Source organism: Ostrea edulis, chromosome 5, assembly GCF_947568905.1.
Source record: "Ostrea edulis chromosome 5, xbOstEdul1.1, whole genome shotgun sequence".
Lineage (NCBI taxonomy): Eukaryota > Metazoa > Mollusca > Bivalvia > Ostreida > Ostreidae > Ostrea > Ostrea edulis.
The window spans coordinates 31768791-31790135 of NC_079168.1; the positions used below are offsets into that span (position 1 = coordinate 31768791).

Sequence of the window (21345 nt, forward strand, 5' to 3'; positions counted from 1 at the left end):
CGTTTACTATTCAATGGTTGAGTAGTGAATAATATTCAATGACTTTAAACAAGCTGTTAAGAAGTGAATAATCAAAGTATTCAATGACTAAATGTAGCAGTGTGTTTTAACTTGTATATATTATATGATACCGTATTTTAATAAACATGAATAGTGCATATGGAATTAAAAGCACATTTTATGATTTAAGTCAAATTCCCAGATCCACCCCTTTATTTACTTAGTGTAATAGGTGAGTGAAAAGGTTCACAGGTCTTGCTATTTCATTGGCTATAGAACTGAGTTTTATTCAGTTAGAATCTAGAGAGTTTTTGGTCAGGTTGGTCGTGGCTTGCTTTTTTGTTATCTTTGTGCTGATTTGGCATTTTGGTTTTGACAAAGACATTATTAAACCTTCAAATCCAGACCTGACAATTAGAAGCATCCAGGCAGCATTTTGATGTTTGCATGCATTGGGCCTTGTCCCATAGATAGGGCCATTCTTTTTATAATGGACATTTTGTAATCAACATTATGTGATCATCGTCATCATCCTTATTCGTTTTACCATGCAATAAATGATTGCATTGTGAACCCTAAGCCAGGAGTTGGTTATTTCTACATTACAAACCACCACCCCTGCAACATAAACACAATGGAAGACATCTACTGAAAAGTGTTAATGCGTCAGAAACGTTTTCTGTAATGATAAAAAAAAATCAATTCTGTATGGATAATTCTGTATATTTATTTAAGATTCCCGAGTGATTAAAAATAATTGACTTGTTCATGATTGTAACAGACTTCAATGACATCACTGGATAACACTGCAGGTCATAGATTAGTTCTAGATACATTTGTGCAAATTGTTAAATCTATCTAATCGATGAAATGATCGCACTTATAAACCGACTGTGATCCTAATCCTTTTAATTAGAGAGAGAGAGAAGGTCACTTGAAGTTCACAGGAGTAAATATACGTTTTCAACAGCTTTGCCTTTGATATATTTCCAAAGTTTGATAGAAGTCATTTCCTCATGAATGCGCTGCAGTGTCGCACAGCGCGTGTGTAAATCTCGCTAAACTTAGTTCGTGTAATCTTCTAACAGAAATGAAAGTAGAGTGTTAAATATAAGAAATAAATTTCATTTATGAAAATACGCCAGTGCATGAATTGCAATGCTTCATGCTGGCATATTTTCATGACGTTCGCCGTCGCTAAGCATTGCCGTTCATACCCTCATGCATTTTTAAAACTGAAATTATTTCTTTTAAAAACATCGACGGTGAATTTTGTGTATTTTAGCGGTTAAAAGTATTTTCAATCAGTCGATATTTCCTTGTGATCTAACTGTTCCACTTCATTAGAATTAACCGAAATTTAACCCATATCGCATTAATTGATAAAAAGTTTAAAGGGAATGTTGAGGTTTGTCCAGATAGCATTTCCACTCAATGCAAAGCCATTAATTAATTTTCATCAGTTGTACAAATAAGCACGGTTACTTCAATTTGTATAAGAAATAATATTTGATTATATCTCTATGCCGTAACAATAAAAAGTGTGAATTTAAGTTAATTGTGTTCTCAGGAAATGTCTGTACTAAATCAAAACGCTTAGCTTGTCGGGGTCAATTAATAGAAGACGTAAGCGTCACAAGCGCTTCAATGTTCCGCCCCAAGAACACGTAATCATGGTGTAGTTGTTGACAGCGTGTGGCGTGGAGAGGATTTCAATTCATTCAACAGTAAATCTGATATTGTGATATCTACCGCAGAATGACTTCTATGAAGGTTCACATGCGTCCACTGGATTTGTCCTTGAGGATCTTTGGACTGTCACATTTTGCTCAGACTAGCAGAGTGACGCCTGTTACTGAGAACATTCCCCCGGAGAAGCAGAGCACCAGACGACACGTTTTACCCAGGATCTTGAGAGTCTACTGTATCTGCATCTGCTGCCTGTTGGTTGTGAATGTTTTACGATACATTCCAAGTTTCTGGGTAGGGTATGACTTTGTTCCGAACATCACGGCGCTGAGGATTGTTTTTCTTCTGTGGTTTACCCAGAACGCCGTCACCGCCATCGTCCTGTTTGTTTTCTTCGATAAAAACGAACACTTTGAACGGTACGCAGAGCAGTATAATCGTGTCATTAATGACAGTATCTCTAAACAACTGAAAACCAATCCTGGCTGTAACAAAACTAAAAGATGTATGATAAGAGTTCTAGTGATAGGCTGGGTCGCCGTCATCTTCAACACAGTTTCGGTTGTCCTCCTTAACTTCATCGATATTTCCCCGGTTATTCCGGTATTGTTGTGCAATCCGTTTCCTTACAATTCCATAATAATGAGAATACTGGGGTGTCTGATACATTTCTTATCATCGGGAGTCTGGGCACTTCCGGTTGTGCTCCATTACAGTTTGACGTCGGCGTTACAGCTCCGATTTGAAGAACTCTACCGCGTTATGGAGACCACAGCGTTAGACCAATGTGAAGATAGGTTCGACATCCTGAAGAATGTTCGCCAGAAGCATTTACAGCTGTGTGAAATGGTTAATACAGTAGACCAAAGTTTGAGTTTCTACATTGGTAACGTGTTTACCGTGAGCATGGGCATTTCCTGTTTCGCGACATATGTAGTCATAAACGACATAGATTTCGCCTCCAACGTATCAGAGGCTGTGCTTTTTATATTCTGGATAGCCTCCTCCTTCTTCCAATTGTTTTTCATCTCCAAAAACTCGGCTACATTGAACGAAAAGGCAGGTTAAAACTACAGCTTCCCTCCGCTTTTTCTTTCTTTCTCTTTCCTTCTTTTAGATGCTTATGCTGTTTTATTTCTGTTTTAGGCGCACGATCTATCTTCAGTAGTATTCAATATTAATTTAGACGGCGCCACCATGCAGAACATTGCACAGGTGAGTACACGCTACTTGAGAGTAAAAAGAAAATACAAAATAATTAATGTCAACTTTAAATTGTCAAGGCAATCAAGAATCGAATAGATTATTTTCTTCGGGGTTGTTAATCTGGTTTATTTTCTTCAGCAACGATTCCATAAATATAAACTATTGAATGATGTACTATTTAAGATAGATAATCCAACGATCGTTTTCAATAATGAACATATACTGTTTCTATGTACAGTGTACATGTACATGTATTACCATCTTTCTCGAACTCAATATGTATTTCTATTTCTGGAAGTGCATTAAATCGAACATATCTGGTACCAGATATAGTGCTTTGATGTCACTTTTGCAGATGCAAGGTAATGCACTCTTAACAGTATACATTCCGTGTTTGTTCAACTCTTTGTTTTGTATTGCTTATATAGGAGTGATGAGATTGATCAATAATCGGTATCTTCACCTTTCATGATTGCATGGACTTTTTCTGCGCAATCTAATTTCACTTGTAAAACTCGGCTTTCTCATCATTTAACTGAGTTGACTTAGAGTCGTGACAAAACGTTCAGCTCCCATTTAAATTTTGTTGTTACTGCACCATATATAGCAACCACCACCCATTTTTTTTTTAAAATTACCCAAATCAATAAAAATCAGGTGTAATTACCAATTTTGAGTATGCTGATTTCAAATCTGGATTCCTTTTACTCCAATTTCTTATAGAAAATGAGATATAGTGTCTCAAACACCCCTACCGTCAGGTTGCCAAAAACGGAAAATGTTTCATTTCGCATCAAAAAGTGACCCAACTTTATTTCTTGAAACACCATTACCCAAAACAATAAAAAGCAGGTGTAATTACCAATTTTGAGTATGCTGAATCCAATTATGGATTCCTTTTACTCCACTTCCTTACAGAAAATGAGGAATAGGGCCTTGAACACCCCTACCGTCAGGTTGTCAAAAATTGAAAATGTTCCATTTCACATTAAAAAGTGACCTGAAAGTTATTTCTTGAAATAAGGCATACAACAGAAAAGGAAAACAATTAATACTAAATTGTTCCATGAACATTCTTAGTTGTTTTGGAAAGAATATATCTCACCTCTGGACTTCACAGATACAGGAAAGGAAGAGGAATACGGAGCGGATCAACGATCTTAAATTTAATCAGATTGGGCTATAGCCTAATGAACTGATGAACAGGAGCAAAAGTACAATTAATAGGAAAACTGATTTATTAAACAACAGCAAGTCTTTTCCGAGAACTTCTGGGGGGGGGGGGGGGGGGGGCCTGAGTTGCATCATTATCAGAATTTACCGAAACAGTGGACTCTCTGGCCAGTCTGGGGGCTGAGCTAGTTGCGTCAGAACTGACAGAAGCAGAACTATCTGGCCAGTCGGGGGGCTGAGTGGTATCAGAATGTATTATTTATTTATTTTTATTTTTTCAAAATTCAGAAATTTAAAAACTGCATGATCAGATTTTTTTGTAACACTAATAATTAATGTCCCTTTATTGCGATGACTCTACAAGTACAAACCATGATATTTAAAAAAAAAAAAGGAAATGAAATGATAGATAAATAAATAAATAAGATATTTGTAAGTTACTTTATTTATCTGTAAGTAAGTCACTTATTAAGTGTAACTTGTGGCAGTGCAACTTGCAAGTGAAAATTGCATCATCTGTAGCTTATGACCCCTTTTGCCTTGCCTTGTAATTAATATTGTTGAAAATTTGGCAAATAGCATTTTTAACCCCCCAGTCCATACCCCACTTTTCTTTAAACGTTAAAAATCCAGCTAATTCAGTGAGGAAGAAATGTCACTACCATATTTCGAATTTCCTCTAGACTATATCAAATTAAATACCGCACTGCTATCAGTCACAGATTGACACTGGTAGGGGAATGGGGACCTGGTCTGCGAGTATGATGGAAAAGATTCTGATGAAAATAAACATTCACTCATCATTCAGAAATGTATAAACATTGTATTATTGTATACCACCGGTACGTTGTGAGTACGTTAATAATGGGAGTTATCTTTCCTTGGATATCTAAATCAATCAAATACTATATGAACACGGGCAATTATCGTCCATGTTTGACCTCAGTATAATTTATTCATGCATAAAATGTATTAATATGTCACTCTTTGTTGCGTATTTCACCGTTAAGTAAATGTTTACATATACTCGCTCTGCTTAATCGCTTCAATCTCAAAGGGATTTTCTGGAATATGCCTAGTCACGTGAGATACGCTAAATATAGCTATTTTAGATCCGAACGATCAACTTCGCATCATTCGTAGGCTCTAGGTTTATCCATACTAGCCCGTAAAAAATAGGGTGGAACCTCGTCCCACTTTTCCTGTAGAAATAAAAATGGAACATGACGCGCCACCTAGCGAGCGTGGTTGTTGCTACCATATACATGTAACCGCGCGTCATATTTCATTTATTTTGTCTTTAAAATTATTCGTTGGATGACATTGAATGCGTCTTAGAATTAGATTATAAGGATTGGAAGTAATTCCTATTCATTATATAGGACATAGAGTAAGACAAGATCACTTTACACCTTTTCATAGAAAGCCGTCAACGTAATTCATATCGAATAAAATGAGTACAAGTTACTTTCATTTCTTTCTTTCATGTTGTTTGCCAACACAACTTTTCTTTAGGTCAAATGCTGTCTGAAGTGTTTGTTGGGCCATTCTTGGCACACTGATTTTGACTACGGATTACTACGTTTACCTGATCAATATATAGGTCTCTCTGCGGATGTGATCGATTGACAGGGAATACTTACTTCTCCTAGATTCCTGATCCCACCTCTGGTGTGTCCACGGGTCCATGTTTACCTAACTCCCTATTTTGTATTCCTTATAGGAATTATGAGATCGATCACTGATCGTTATTTTCACCTTTTCTTAAATAAAAGCCCAAATACCTTCAATACCATCTGTAGAAAAATATTAAAATAGATACTATTCAAGTATGATAGGATATTTGTAGTGCGTAATGTGTTAACGGGGTGTACGCAGCCAGTGTATACTTTTATGTATAAATTAAGTATGAGATATCAAATAATGTCTCTTTCATTTTAAGTTTGTTTGACATAATTGATTGTGAAGTGAGTAAAATTGGGGAATAAAATTATTACTATTATGAGGTCTTGTTTACAATGGATGATTGAATAGTTTGAGGTTTTTTCCCGAATGCATTGGTTGCAGATAACCCATTGTATCCAAATGGATTTTTTTTTAATTGACGCCATGAATGCCTACATTCCTTTACCTAATCATGTATGGTTGAAGGAAAAGTAATGACATCACCACCACACATATAGTCAATACCTATTTATTTCTGAATTATGAAACAATTGGTATAATATCGTTTTTCAATATTGTTTTAATAGTCTCGATTATCCAGAAGTTTGTGCATACTCTATATTTAACAAAATCCCAGTTAAATGGAGCTGATATATTAAACAAAAAATCAAAGAGGTCATTGAAAGAAAATGTGTTTGCAGCAGTGTTTGATAAAACAATGTGAGTTCCTTGTATGAACTCAAATAAACGATAATTTAGCAGGATTAATTGAAAATATTGTATTTTAAATCGGCGTCATCACAACTTGCATAATAGTTACACAATGTAGCTAAATGTTTAATGAAAAAGTTGATATGCAACATGTAGGTCTGGTGTTAACATGATTCCTAGCATTCATGAGTGCAAATACGAAACTACATGTGTAAGTGGTCAGTTGCTGAAGAAATCCATGTAAAAACATGCATGACCCAACAAAACGTCTGTGTCTGAGAGGGGTTCGAAGGTGGATGGCACCATATGAAAGGTAGAATTTTAAGAAGGGCAGACCGGGTTCTTGATTGTACACAGTGTATGAATCCCCTCGCTCGGTACTGTGATGGTGTGTGGGTGGTGCAGATTAGCCCAAATGAGAGAAAATCAAAGCGAGATAGGGGTAGCTGCTCAGAGCGTGTTTCGTGCACGAGCACCAGTATGTTTATATTACATGAAAGGCGTCAAACAGCATTTGGCCATAGAATTTGCGAAATGCTGACTTTAAACGAGACTGGTGAAACTCCCGTAACGTCAACCATGTAATGTATATATAATCTAGGGTCATGATTTACTAGCTATACCAGTAAGAAATACAAGAGTTGACTTAAAAAGGGAAATATAATTTTTCATTAGTCTGTCATTATCTGACTTTGATGTATACCCCCTACCTACATGTTTCGGAAACAAAAATAATTGTCGCCAGCCTGCTGCCTAATTCTTTACCCTGGAAATAGAAAGCAGTGGCGGATTTAAGGGGGGCGCCGCCGGCGCCCCCCCCCCCCCTAAAATTTTCAAACTTAAGGTAAATCGTGGTATCCTGTTTAGAAAAATGTACTAAACAATGTAAGAAGCAATAATATCTTCCACTCTCTGAGAAATAAATGACAAAATCTATTGATTTCTTGAATTACTTTATTGGGAGAACTTAATTTTTTCCAAAAACCCTTAAAATTTGCGTCATTTTATTAATTTCACCTCATAAAAAATGATAGAAAATAGTACAAAAGACTAAATAGGAGATATATTTCAAGCCCTATAAAATCTGCAAAATCCAGGAGCTTCCGGGGGCTTCGCCCCCTGGTCCCCCACCAGGGCTTCGCCCCCAGACTCCCTGTCTCATAAAGTGGCGTCCCCCATAACCACAATTCCTGGATCCGCCCCTGGAAAGTTAAGTTGATATTGAAATACTTATCGTTTTAGCACCACAGTCGGTAGCAGCTTGAAATCACCTGTATATACAGATATATTTATCATTGGGTCAAATTCAGTCTGACGTGTTTCATACCGATTGTTGAGCCGTTCTTGGCACACAAATTTTGACTACGGATTACTCTGTTTACCTGATCAAGATATAGGGCTCACGGCGGGTGTGACCGGTCGACAGGGGATGTTTACTCCTCCTAGGCACTTGATCCTATTTCTGGTATATCCAGCGATCCGTGTTTGTCCAACTCTTTATTTTGTATTCCTTATAGGAGTCATGAGGTTGATCACTGTTCGTTATATTCATCTTTCATTGAACAATGTGTAATTCTGTAATGTTATCTGCGTGTTTGAAAAGCCTAAATGCTCCGCTCTTCAGCGGCAAAATCTTGGTACGAGTTATGGAGATGCATTACGGTGACATCTTGCATAAGTCACGCGAGTCGAGCAAAAGAAAATTGGAGGTAAATAATGTAGCCCAAACTTTGGATTTTGAACAAATTCTCTCGTAAGCATGTGTTTTACGTGTATTAGTGTTCGCTGCGCTATCTATTGATATGACCCTTTTGTAAGTATTGTATGTATTAGTGTTCGCTTTTTGTAAGTTATATATGAGTATTATTTGACTGTAGGTCAACCTTCTAGTGACCAAACTTCATGGTCCGCCCATTGGTCTCTCTGTGTTGGGCATCATCACTATCACCAAGGAGATGATCCTGACGGTAAGTCCCAAATGGAACGTTAGTGATCAATAATTATTTGTGCTGAGAAAACATAATTTGTTAAAGTGTCATTTTCCTTCGAAATATAAATAGATATATGCGTGTAGAGATTTTTTCTTCTTTTATCAATTTTTAGCACGTGATACTGACAGATAATGTAATATTAGTTATATCAAATGTATGTCAGATATTTAATTGCGAAAGTGCAAGAGTCAATAATAGCTTTAGGTGTATGTGCATAATTTCTTGGGTAACGATAATATTGCATTTTGATATTCAAGACAAATCATCCCTAATCTCAATTGTTGACTTGGGGGTCTCGTGGATTCTCTTTGTGAAATTCTTTTAACACTACCTCAGCGCATTTTCATTCTCATTTTGTTTCGATGGTGGTTGACGAAGAATAACAAAACGTACGATGCTCGTATAAACATCAACGTAAAGTAATAAGTGCGTTATCCTTATTATGAATAGAATTCTACTATCACTGTGCTATTCATAGCATGTAAAGGAACCGTGGATACTGATACTTTGTAACAGACTACACATATTTCAGAAGCATTCGAGGTTGTTTTTTGTTATGAAAAATACACATTTGCCTAGCAATTCCAAATAATCAAAGGTACATATGTCCTAGTAGCTAAGTATTCTGTTACTAGCTTGAAAATACGGATGTATATTTAATTAATGTGATAAGATTTAGAAATTAATTTCAAAATGAAAACCTATCTCCCTCGTGCATAGCTCTGATCCTAAGACGAATTTGATTCCAGTCTTTGGCACTCTCTTTTTCTTTTTAGTTCTTACAAGTTTATTGTTATTTCGGATTTCCAATATTTCGGCTTGAGAATCACCGAAGACATTATTTGTCGAAATGCGCATCTGGTGCATCAATTGGTACCGCATAAGTTTTACATGTTCCAATTCTTATTTTAGATTCCAATAAAGGTGTCAATACTACTGTACTACTGTACATAGTCCATGAAAAACTACGGTTGTAAAGATATAAATGTAAATATTTTGAAAATACAGATGTCTTTTGTAAACACTTTCTAAAACGAGCCGGGTGCTCACCATGTGACTGCCTTATTAGCATATCACTTGCTATTTTTTCAGCTATTCCAAATCTGGATTATATCTCCCTCATGCATAGCTCTGATCCTTGGACGAATTTGGCTCCAGTTTTTGGCACTCTAGTTTTCCTTTTAGCTCTTACAAGTTTATTTTTATTTCGGATTTCCAAAATTTCGGCTTGAGCATCACTGAAGAGACATTATTTGTCGAAATGCGCATCTGGTGCATCAAAAATTGGTACCGTATAAGTTTTACATATCAAAGTACTCTTTAGTGTTTTATACACGATATAGTAGGATACGTCCTTAAACCTGTATTTATAGTCGATGAACGTATACGTTTTCTTTTAGACAACATGTGAAGAAATGAATACATCTTACTAATATTGGCAACCGAAGATATCTGAGAGTTAAATTAGTCAATAATGAACTTAAAATTTGACTTATACTTTTCATTTGAGGTGAAATTAAATAGTTTCATAAGTTACGATTATATATCTCTCATGACAGATATCGTTAACCGTGATAGTTTTGAAATAATCAGAAACAAAATGTCTTGATTATCAGTATGTATGTATCTTTACGTGAAAGTAAATCAAGTATTGTTATTTGATTATATTTGTGTTACGTTCTTGCTACTTCAAATTGCAGTTTATCGACTTCTTGTGATTGATCTGATGTCATTGATATTTTTGATTACAGCTAATCGGTGTCTTTCTGACGTACTTCTTTTTATTGTTCCAGTTTCGGATCTAGTCGAATCTAGGTAACTGTACTTTTTTCAGATTTTCATTTTAATTATAAGTGATAAAACGCTAGAACCCTAATGCTCTAAAATTTCATTGTTATTTCGGATTTCAAACATTTCGGTTGAGCATCACTGAAGAGACATTGTTTGTCGAAATGTGCATCTGGTGCATCAAAATTGGTACCGTATAAGTTTTACATAAGCAAAAAAAAAAACAAAAAAAAACCAACCATACCATGCGGATTTGGCAATTAATATGTAGTAACTTTATTGTCATTTATGCTTGTAAGCGTATGGTGTTTATATTTCTCAATGATTCGATACGCAAGAGCTTGTTCTGCGTATGTTAAGTTTTTACATCGAGGCAAGCTGTTAACAAACATGTTCATGGTGAAGTCTCGTTTAAAGTCAGCAGTTCGCAAATTTCATTGTCGTTATAACAATCAAGTTTGCCTATACAACCTATCATTCGGTCAAATGCTGTCTGACTTGTTTCATACCGATATTTAGGCCATTCTTGGCACACTAATTTTGACTATGGATAACTCCGTTTGCCTGATCAAGATATAGTGCTCACAGCGGGTGTGACCGGTCGACAGGGGATGCTTACTTCGCTTAGACACCTGACACCACCACCTCTGGTGTGTCCAGGGGTTCGTGTTTGCCCAATTCTCTATTTTGTTTTGCTTATAGGAGTTGTGAGATGGATCACTGTTCGCTATCTTCCCCTTTCATGTAGAAAAAGAAGTGAATTCATTAGAACTTCATATCTTTACTCTTTTCAAAATTTATCAAAGGTGTAAGATAAATGTTAAAATGCTTTTTAAAACACATAAAATAAAAAAGTGTGTACCATCTATCCGTCTGTGTTTAGTAAACCAAAAGTGATAAAAGAATTAGATATGTTCCATCAGAAATATGGATCGGTTCCAGCTGACAAAGCTAGTAACAACATTGTCTTTGTTTGTAAGGCTCATTATTACAACTCTATTTTAAACGAACTTTGCTTTAATTCCACATTTGGAAATCCTACTTATACTCCACGTTACCTGTTAAAAGGCAAAATTCTTCAACAATCACTATTCAGTGTAAAACACATTTAATATCCCAGTCAACATACGGTAGATATGAACGGTCTACAGGGGATACTTACTCCTCCTAGGCACCTGATCCCACTTCTGGTATGTCCATGGGTCTATGTTTGCTCAACTCTCTATTTTATATTCCTTATAGGAGTTATGAGTTTGATCACTGTCCGTTATCATCACCTTTCATAAGGGAATGGGTTTATGCAAGGTGAAGATAAGGAACAGTGATCAATCTCATAACTCCTATAAGCAATACAAAATATATAGTTGGGCAAACGCGGACCCCTGGATACACCAGAGGTGGGATCAGGTGCCTAGGAGGAGTAAGCATCCCCTGTTGACCGGTCACACCCGCCGTGAGCCCTATATCCTGATCAGGTAAACGGAGCTATCCGCAGTCAAAACCAATGTTAGGTAAAGCTGACATGCACAGTTAGTGATAAAGCATACATGTACTAGTAGTGAGTGCAGACACATAAAGTATAGATGTATATGAAAAATCTCATCAGCTCAATTTTTTCCACTGAAACACACATCTTCATAACTATTAAAGGAATATTTAGTATATGATTATATAATATGGCGTTGTTGGTATAATCATACATTGACTTGAATATATTAGAATTGGCCGTGGTTGAAATAGATGAATGAAGGACATTTTTTCTGATAACTGACAGTCTATCATCATTAAAACAAAACTCGCCATGTTACTTCTGCAAAATATGTGCTGTTTCGGGTGAAAAAAAAAAATCGTTCTCTTTCTCTCCCTCTCTATTACCTGTTTCAGCACTTCAATGTACATATCCATGTAAAAACAATATGCCATATATTTTCATTCTGTTTTATTCATTGTTATTGTTCATGTAATATATGTGAGCAAGTATTGCATCCATCAACAAATTCACGCTTTCTATCATTTATAAACACTCCTAAACACTTGTGAAATAGTTAAACATAGAGAAAACATAAATGAGCGAAGGAAACAGATTCTGTCTATAAACGATTTTTGTTTCTCATTTCTTGTTCCTACAAATCATTCAATGTAATACATGGATACATTTTATCTCAGGAAATATCACTTTCCATTGGATCAATCATTTCATTAAGTGTATTCTACAATGTCTTATTTTTTACTAGTGCCTTTGCTCTTTTGCTTTCAGAACTAGAGATGATTCTATGTAAGAATCAGTGAACTACGTCCAAGGGAATCACAGGAGTTTGTCCAGGCATTGTCCAGTGTGTCATGGAACTATATTGTATTTTTTAATTAAGAAATAAGAGAACCACTCATTTCTTGTTTTAATTTAATATTACCTGTTATACAACATATGCATAGCCATATTTGTAGTTTATATTTTCCAAGATTGAGATAAGACTGTGTATTAGGAACTGCAGTTCATACCTGCTGTGAGTGTTCTATCTTGATCAGGTAAACAGAGTAATCGTAGTCAACCTTAGTATGTAAAGAACGGCCTAACAATTGGTACGAAGCACTTCAGACAGCATTCAACTGAATGACAGATTGTATTTGTGATATATTTTGTAGTAGATCGTTATAACGATTGTGTCATCAAAATGCACGTCACTATGTAGATGTTAATTTGTATGACGACGTTTGGAATATCTCAGAAGTGACTCCGTCACATGATCTTAACAGTCATTTGACCCGATACACTCTGTACATGTACATTCTGAAATCCTATAAAACAAAATCACGTCGCAAACGTCAGATACTATGGCTATGAAATTTAAGGCAATTCAAAAGATGTTTTAGAGCGTGGTCTGATTTACTTGAAAGAATGCTGGGATAGTGAAATATATCATGATTTCATTAAAATGTGGACCACAATATCGACCATCCTTAAATTTGGAGGTATTTTCGCAAACGGCGATCAATTATAACAGAATAACAAAATCAAATGGACGTCAAATAATTAGAACGAAAACACTTGTTTTAGTTTCAATCACAGAATTCCTTGGCATTTCAGTCAATCGGAATTTTATGCGATATATTGTTTCATTTTGTTTCTTTGGTATAAATACATCAAAAAGATGTATCAATGTTCTGCACTACGTAGCATGTATAGATTTTATGAATGTGATTTGTTTACAAGTAAGCATGCATATAATTTATAAACCACTCTGTTTTTGCATCATCCTAGCGAAGGTTATGTTGAATATGATTACAAATTAGTGTGAAAGTATACAGTGTTGAAAATGCCGTCTCGTCTAGTTTCCTGATTCTGCAGAAAAGATTCACCCGAGTTATACCAGCCCCTCTCCAGCTCACGATGAAAAGCGGAGATAACGAATCAATCAATTTTTTTTATCAATCTGCATCCTGCATACCTCCACACTACTTGCATAGTCTGAAGTCAGGATCCAATTAAATACTAGCTTCATGTGTTTTGATACGACAGCAATAAAATGTTCAGGAAATGATCTCAAATATATAAGTATATGCTTCAATTCGTTTGTTTAATTAGGGTTTGAAGTCGAAACGGCGATATTCCATTTATTGCTTTATAAGGACATGTAGATACATTTTGTTGCGGAATATTTAATCCCGACGTATTTTGCAATGAATGATTACGGATCTTTTAAAAACGTATTGCTTCCGAGTTAGTGTTCTCAGTACCGCTAGCTTGTCGTAAGAGGCAACTAAATAGGGCAGTACTTGGGATGAGATCGGAAAAACTGAGGCCCCGGGCGTGTCACAGCATGTTTTGCAAGATAAAGAACTCTCCCTGCTCAGAGGTCATAAGCGCTGAACAATGGCCTAAAGTTTGCAGACGTTCACTGGCATTGGTGACACCTCCATATGCATGAGTGAAAAATGCTCGGGAGAGACGTTAAGCAACCTATTCAAACATGGATTCTGTTTAGTATAGTAACTAATTCTTTTGTATGTAGCTGTATATTTTGATACTTTTTGGAATTCAAGAAATTGATGAAAGTGAAGTTATCAATGTTAAATTTTCTTGACATTGATAAATCAGCTGCTTTTGGCTTTATCGGTCCAGGTCTTTTGAAAATGTTGTCTAGATATATATGTGCACCGGTAACTCACCTTATTGATACCAGCATCCTAAGTCGTGTGTTTCCAATAGTACTAAACAAACCAAAGTAACACCTATTGATGAAAAAAGTGCCAATGCAGACCCAAATAATTATCGACCAATTTCAATTTTACCACCTAAATCAAAATTGAAAGAAAAACATTTTGCAAAACGTATACGAAACTTTACAACAGTATTTGATCTATCAACACAATACCAATCATGATTTAGCGAACTTCACTCTTGTTAAAGTTCACTTGTAAAACTGACAGAAATTTGGCTAGATGTAATGGGTCATGGTGAACTTATTGGTATTGCATTTCTATATTTCAGTAAAGCATCTGCTTTATTGAATCATAATATTCTTCTACAGATATTAATTCATTACCAATTTGATCAGATGTGTATTAAGTGGTTTAAATCATATCTTGCATAATGTGTACTTGGAGCATAAAAGGCAAAGATAAACAACAGTAATCAATCTCATAACTTCTATAAGCAATACAAAATGTAGAGGTGGGCAAACACGGTCCCCTGGTCACACCATAGGTGGGATCAGGTGCCTAGGAGGAGCAAGTATCCCCTTTTTATAGGTCACACCCGTCGTAAACGAAGTTATGTGTATTCAAAATCTTTGTGCTGAGGCCGGCCTAACATGTGTTTCCGATATCTTACCTGTCACAGCAGGAGTTCTACAAGGTTCTATTTTGGGTCCTCTTTTATTTTTATTATAGACGTCATCAACATTCTTCATTATATAAAGTTAAGTCTTGTATACCGACATATTTCAAGTTCAACTTTACACCCTGTATTTCCTAGAAATATTCTTCTACTATTCCATCCAAACTTTTTAATTACAAACTTTACAGTGCCTATAGCTAGATACTTCATTCACCTACGTGTTCTTGTTCATCTTGTTTTCCCCAACTATAATCCAGCTGGACATGTCATTATTGGTGATATTGGTAAAGTTGAAAATCCTGAAATCAGGGGATGTTTACTCCTCCCAGACACCTGATTCCACCTCTGATACATCCATTGGTCCGTGTTTGCCCAACCCTCTATTTTGTATTCCTTATAGGATTTATGAGATTGATCACTGTTCGTTATCTTCACCTTCTATTCTTATCTCGTGATCAGTCATTAAAAAAATACTTTGTTAAACAACACTCAGATTCTACACATAATTACTCTGAAGTTTATATTAACAGGATGCTGGAATTTACCGTTGACGATATCTTTGTATCTATAATTCGCTGATTGTCAATATATTGTTGAATTAGAGTATGAAAGATGAAGATAACCAACAGTGATCAATCTCATAACTCCTACAAGCAATACAAAATAGATAGTAGGGCAAACACGGACCCCTGGACACACCAGAGGTGGGATCAGGTGCCTAGGAGGACTAAGCATCCCCTGTTGACCGGTAACACCCGCTGTGAGCCTTATATCCTGATCAGGTTAACGGAGTTATCCGCAGTCAAAATCCGTGTGCCAAGAACGGCTTAACAATCGGTATGAAACACGTCAGAAAGCATTTGACCCAATGATAGGTTGTCACAACGAACTATAGTTCGTTTAGCATGTATAGTTTAGTATGCACTTGCTCTCAGCAATTTTTATTTAAGGCATTCAATGTATAAGTGCTATCTGACGTGTTTTATACCGATTGTTAGACCGTTCTTGGCACACTGATTTTGACTACGGATAACTGAGTTTACCTGCTCAGGGTATAGGGCTCACGGCGGGTGTGACCGGTCGACAGGGGATTCTTACTCCTCCTAAGCACATGATCCCACCTCTGATGTGTCCAAGGGTCCGTGTTTACCCAGCTGTCTATTTTGCATTCCTTATAGGAGTTATGAGATTGATCCCTGTTCGTTATCTTCGCCTTTCATAACGATGAATAATTTTGAAGGAATTAAGTCAAATTAATGTCTATTGTTAAATGATGAAGTAAATAAAATTCACATGATTGATAAATGATAAGAAAGTGATCTTTTTGCACTCAATATTTTTTCAAGAGTTATCTGCCCTTTGTAAAAAAAAAACCCTCTAATCTTTAAAAACATAGGCAGTAGATGTTTAATTCCATTTCACATTTTCATGAAGAGAAAGTGTATGTAACTTTCTACCAATTAATTTGTCTGAAAATATAATTTAAAATATTTTATGAAACATGTTCTTCCTAGAGACTTCAATGTAAAGTTCTGGGTGAAATAGATTAAGCAATAAACAAACTTTTGAAAATTCCTATGTGGATTATTTATATTTGATTAACCCTTTAAAGTTATATCATGATTACAAAAATCGCAACATCCATTTATCAGATATGAAATATGGTAGGTATACATTGAATACATTAAAGGACTTATATATCCTCTTGAGTATATCGTTAAGAGTGCAGCTGGTAACTCACATAGACCTGAATTTTTCTTTATAAGTACAACATCAAAAAAGTCTTACATGATCATAAGCTGACGTCATGGAAAACCAAGTTGATGTCACGGAAAAGTACCATGGAGGAAATGAATAGTAACTCGATAACAGTCAACAAATGCACAGTCTAGCCGTAACAATTATATATACTTGTGAACTTCAGGTGTAATTTCACACCAAAGTTGTACTACATTTCGTTATAAAAGCCCTTAACCTAATTAAGATTAAATTGATTGAATATTGTTTAACGTCCCTCTCGAGAATATTTCACTCATATGGAGACGTCAACATTGCTGGTGAAGGGCTGCAAAATTTATGCATATGCTCGGCGCTTATGGCCATCGAGCAGGGAGGGACCTTTATTGTGCTACACCTGCCGTGACACGTAGCCTCGGTTTTTGCGAACTCATCCGAAGGACCGCCCCATTTAATCGTCTCTTACGACAAGTAAGGGGGTACTGATGACCTATTCTAACCCGGGTCCACACGGGATCCTAATCACGAAGATGCCTTCTACTTCCGAGAACTACATGTGTTTATCAATTAAATTAATTGTTCATGAACTAACAGCCATGCGATGGTCATTTGTTTCAGTTAAGTTTGTTTAAATTGGTGGGCGTGTTTTCGTTTTGTACTTGGTATGACTTTCATACATCAAGTTTTTTCTCTCCAATATATAACACGATATTTTAATATTCTTCTCACAGATATATTGCGGTCAATGTTTTAGTGAAAGAATACAACATTATGTAGATCTAAATAGAAACATATAAAAATGTGCGCATCAAAATATATCGAAATTCTATATATTCCCTCTATTTTGTAATTCTATGCAAGTAAATTATCTGTAAAATGCTTTTTCTACTACAAATATGGTTTATGGTGCAAAAAAAGTATAACTGATAAGAGCAAACAGAAATAGTATTTCATTTGTTACATCAACCAAGACGGATATGATTTAAGTAAAGAAATAGAAAAATTCTATTGGTCGGATGTGATTGAAGGGAAAATAGAAAGATTCTATCAGTTGGATATGATCAAGGAAAGAAATAGAAAGATTCTATTGGTCTACGTCGGATGGTATATATGTTTTCCAACAAAACAAATCATACCTAATAAACTATATAAGTAAGGGTCTCGATGACTAGGAATATTACGAAGTGAAATACGCAGACTATCAAGGTAGGTGTTACGTAACACTGCAGACAATGTTACAATGTGTTCAAATATGTTCAAAATGCTCCTTTTCTTTTTGCTATTCATTCACAATAACACTGTTATCAACGATCTTCCTAACGCACGATAGATTGATTTCTTTTATATTGAATACATCATTTATATTTTGAGTTTTTATTATTGGAATGAAATACATTGTTCAATCTATTTCAGACTATGAAGGTATTCATTTTCACGGTGGTCATTGTTTTTGTGCTGGGATGCTTTGGCCAAGGATTAGCAAAGGAAAATATAAGTAAGAAATTCATAACATAACATTCCGATCTCTCTCTCGCGCGCTCTCTCGCGCTCTCGCTCTCTCTCTCTCTCTCTCTCTCTCTCTCTCTCTAAGAATGTATCACTAAAATTGTTTGTTTTAGTTCCAGAAGAGCGGATGTTAAAACCTGCTGAACTGCGACCCATGTTTTTTTGGAGAAGACCCTGTTGCCCAAGACGAAATAACATGTTCATTGATCTCACGAAAGGAATTTCCAGAGGGAGCGTGCAAGGTGTATCTCGACCCATATTTAAATCATCACCGTCGCCAAAAGTAATAATAATAATAATACCATATTTATATAGCACCATTTTCATACACTATGTGCGCTCAAAGGTGCTTTACAATGCATATATACCTTACAACAGAATGTTATACACATAATACATAGAAAATAAATAAAACATTAAAAAGGAATGATATAAAAGGCGTTCTCATATGTAAACAGTCCGTAGCTGTTCCTATCCTGATTATACATATAAAACAGGAAAAACACAAGATACCATAAATATGCTAGATAAGAATAAACATCAGTTTCAGAGCGTATTAAAATAATAATAATGAAATACCCACATGCACACACAGCATATAATGTCTGAGTTATAATACATTAAAACACAGGATTTTTTTGTTTTTCAAAGTGTGGAGTGATGGCTGATCTCAGAGCTAACTTTCAAAGGTTTTCCAATTGCCTGTCTGACTGGCAATATCGTCAGTGTGTTTCATTCCCCATGTGTGGACAGCGCCTGTTGAGAATTGACATGTATTTGGGTAAACAACGAAAGGGTTTCATGTTCAACGTCGGGGATAGCCCAAGCAATGATGGTTGGGGTAAGGAGAGAATGATAAATATGTGTCTGTTGATATTCCTCTTTTTTTCAATAAATATGATTACAGGATTTAAACTTTTATTTTCGGTTTAATTGTCATAATTTCATCAATTAGGTGGCGATTCCGGACATACAAAACATGATGCTGAAATAATGGGATATTATCCGAAGATCTTGGGATACAAATCCGATTTTTGCAAAACTCAGAAATCTGAATGGTCAAACACTCTTCTGGCACCAGGCGTTAAACGAGTCACGATGTTTGCGGGCAACAAGTACGTCAGGATCAAGAATGATCAGGGATTTGAGATGAAAGAATGCCACAAATGCGGCTTTGCTCTCAATGGACAGGACCCCAACGATAGCGCCAACACTTTGTACATGGCTTTCAACAACATGATAAAGGGAACTCACCGAAAAGGGTATGGAGTGTGTTACGTCAGAATCCGCTGGGAATGTCCGGATTGCTAAGAGTCTATTACTATAATGGAGAATGTCTTCACTGAAGAGAAAGGAAGCTCTGTAACTACGCTTCTATATTTTGTTTTTAAATAAAATTCCTGTAATGATGATTCTGTTCTATCTGTATCATTTCACGAAATATCCACTTGTATTCCTGTAGATGGAGTTGAACACACAATTAAAAAAAACTAGAAATAATTTTAATCGTTTAATAGAGCAAAGAAGTTTTATTTTTTCGCTTTTTTTAATTTCCAACATTTACCATGTTCCTGGCTTACCTCCCTGTTTAATCATGGAAGACAATTGGCACTAGATCAATAAATAGACTAGGGGACATTTTGTCCCCAAGGATACCTGTCGCTCGATATATGTTCCTTTTTTTAGTTAGAGTTATGAGATTAATCACTGTTCGTTATCTTCACCTTCTATCAGAGAGAAATATTTCATGTATGAAGATGACTTCTCTATTTTCAAAGCACGAACATAGTGTATGTAACAAACGTGGAGATAGTAGCTCGTCTACTACATTTATTCTTCAACATGTGAATCAGAGACTTAAGGTGAACTCACTTAGATGAAAGGTGAAGATAACGAACACTGACCAATATCATAACTCCTATAAGGAATACAAAATAAAGAGTTGAGAAATCTCGGACCCCTGGATATACCAAAGGTAGGATAAGGATTCAAGAGGATTAAGAATCCCCTGTTGACCGGTCGCACCCGCCGTGAGCCATATGTCTTGATCAGGTAAACGAAGTAATCTTTAGTGAAAATCAGTGTAACAGGAACGTTCTAACAATCGGTATAAAACACATCAGACAGCATTTGAGACATATAGATATACGAATTTGAGCGAAAAAAAATGAAATTGAATGAAAGAGCAGAGAGAGGAAGACATGAGAGAGAAATAAGAAAGGCAATTTGAGTCAGAGACGTTAACATTGCAGGACGGATCTTAAATTTATCTGTCTGAGCTGAATTTGATGTCGCTAAAATATAACATTAGTTCCACAATTTCAAAACAAAATGGGAGATAATTTTTTTCCACGATTTGAGAAAGTTGCAGAAAATTTTAAATGGCCATGGCATGTTTGATTAACTTCGTTACAACGTGTATTGACTTGCACAACGGCTGATGTAAACTCAGTGCTAGTCATAGCAGAGATTTCCGATGATCACACGGTTAAGTCCACGATCTTAAAAACTTATGAAATAATACCGGAAGTGTACAGACGAAAGTTCAGAAAGTACACTCTGAAGTTGAAATAACGAATATACTGGAGATTCTAATTGACAATATCTTCTTAGTCTTTGGTGTTCAGGTCTTTCAGCAGTCTGCTGGAATTCCCATTGGCACGAATTATGCTCCTTTGTTAGCCGACCCATTTTATATTGTTATGAAGTAGAGTTTGTTCAAAAGGTACTACATGAGGAAAAAAAATTCTCGCTGTGCCCTTCAACTCGAGACAATTGCATATTGACGTTTTTTTTTAACAACAATAATCATTTACATTCATATGTCAATTCCATATATCCTTGTGATTTTGAAACAAAGACAACACAGAGTTGTCCACATCTGCTTCGTAGTTGAATATTTTATAGAAAATAAATATTAATGGCAAAGTAACAACTCAGATTTAAGACATTCTCCATTAGAACTTCCCATATTTATGTAGCAATATTCCATTATCACCTGAATATGGTGTTTATATTTCTCAACTGATTCGATACGCAAGA

General features: G+C 35.8%; 2 protein-coding genes across 2 annotated transcripts; both read left to right on the top strand.

Moving 5' to 3' along the window:
- Positions 1 to 1641: 1641 nt before the first annotated feature.
- On the top strand, positions 1642 to 13194 carry LOC130054844 (uncharacterized). The gene is made up of 5 exons (XM_056165788.1): positions 1642 to 2748; positions 2836 to 2904; positions 8322 to 8411; positions 10187 to 10250; positions 12481 to 13194. The coding sequence occupies exons 1-4, from the start codon at positions 1759 to 1761 to the stop codon at positions 10238 to 10240; spliced, it is 1203 nt and encodes a 400-aa protein (XP_056021763.1). The 5' UTR covers positions 1642 to 1758; the 3' UTR covers positions 10241 to 10250; positions 12481 to 13194.
- A 4744-nt stretch (positions 13195 to 17938) lies between these two features.
- Positions 17939 to 19713, top strand: LOC125652530 (uncharacterized). The gene is made up of 5 exons (XM_048881826.2): positions 17939 to 18003; positions 18211 to 18292; positions 18417 to 18586; positions 18955 to 19144; positions 19259 to 19713. The coding sequence occupies exons 2-5, from the start codon at positions 18214 to 18216 to the stop codon at positions 19612 to 19614; spliced, it is 795 nt and encodes a 264-aa protein (XP_048737783.1). The 5' UTR covers positions 17939 to 18003; positions 18211 to 18213; the 3' UTR covers positions 19615 to 19713.
- The last annotated feature ends 1632 nt before the right edge of the window (positions 19714 to 21345 follow it).

Bases quoted from the DNA above. Each gene is read 5' to 3' on its own strand.
- LOC130054844 (XM_056165788.1), top strand. From the start codon at position 1,759: ATGACTTCTATGAAGGTTCACATGCGTCCACTGGATTTGTCCTTGAGG. The intron at 2,749-2,835 runs GCAGGTTAAAAC...TTTCTGTTTTAG, and splicing joins CGGCTACATTGAACGAAAAG to GCGCACGATCTATCTTCAGT. The intron at 8,412-10,186 runs GTAAGTCCCAAA...TTTTGATTACAG, and splicing joins CCAAGGAGATGATCCTGACG to CTAATCGGTGTCTTTCTGAC.
- LOC125652530 (XM_048881826.2), top strand. From the start codon at position 18,214: ATGAAGGTATTCATTTTCACGGTGGTCATTGTTTTTGTGCTGGGATGC. The intron at 18,293-18,416 runs GTAAGAAATTCA...TGTTTGTTTTAG, and splicing joins ATTAGCAAAGGAAAATATAA to TTCCAGAAGAGCGGATGTTA. The intron at 18,587-18,954 runs GTAATAATAATA...TGTTTTTCAAAG, and splicing joins AATCATCACCGTCGCCAAAA to TGTGGAGTGATGGCTGATCT.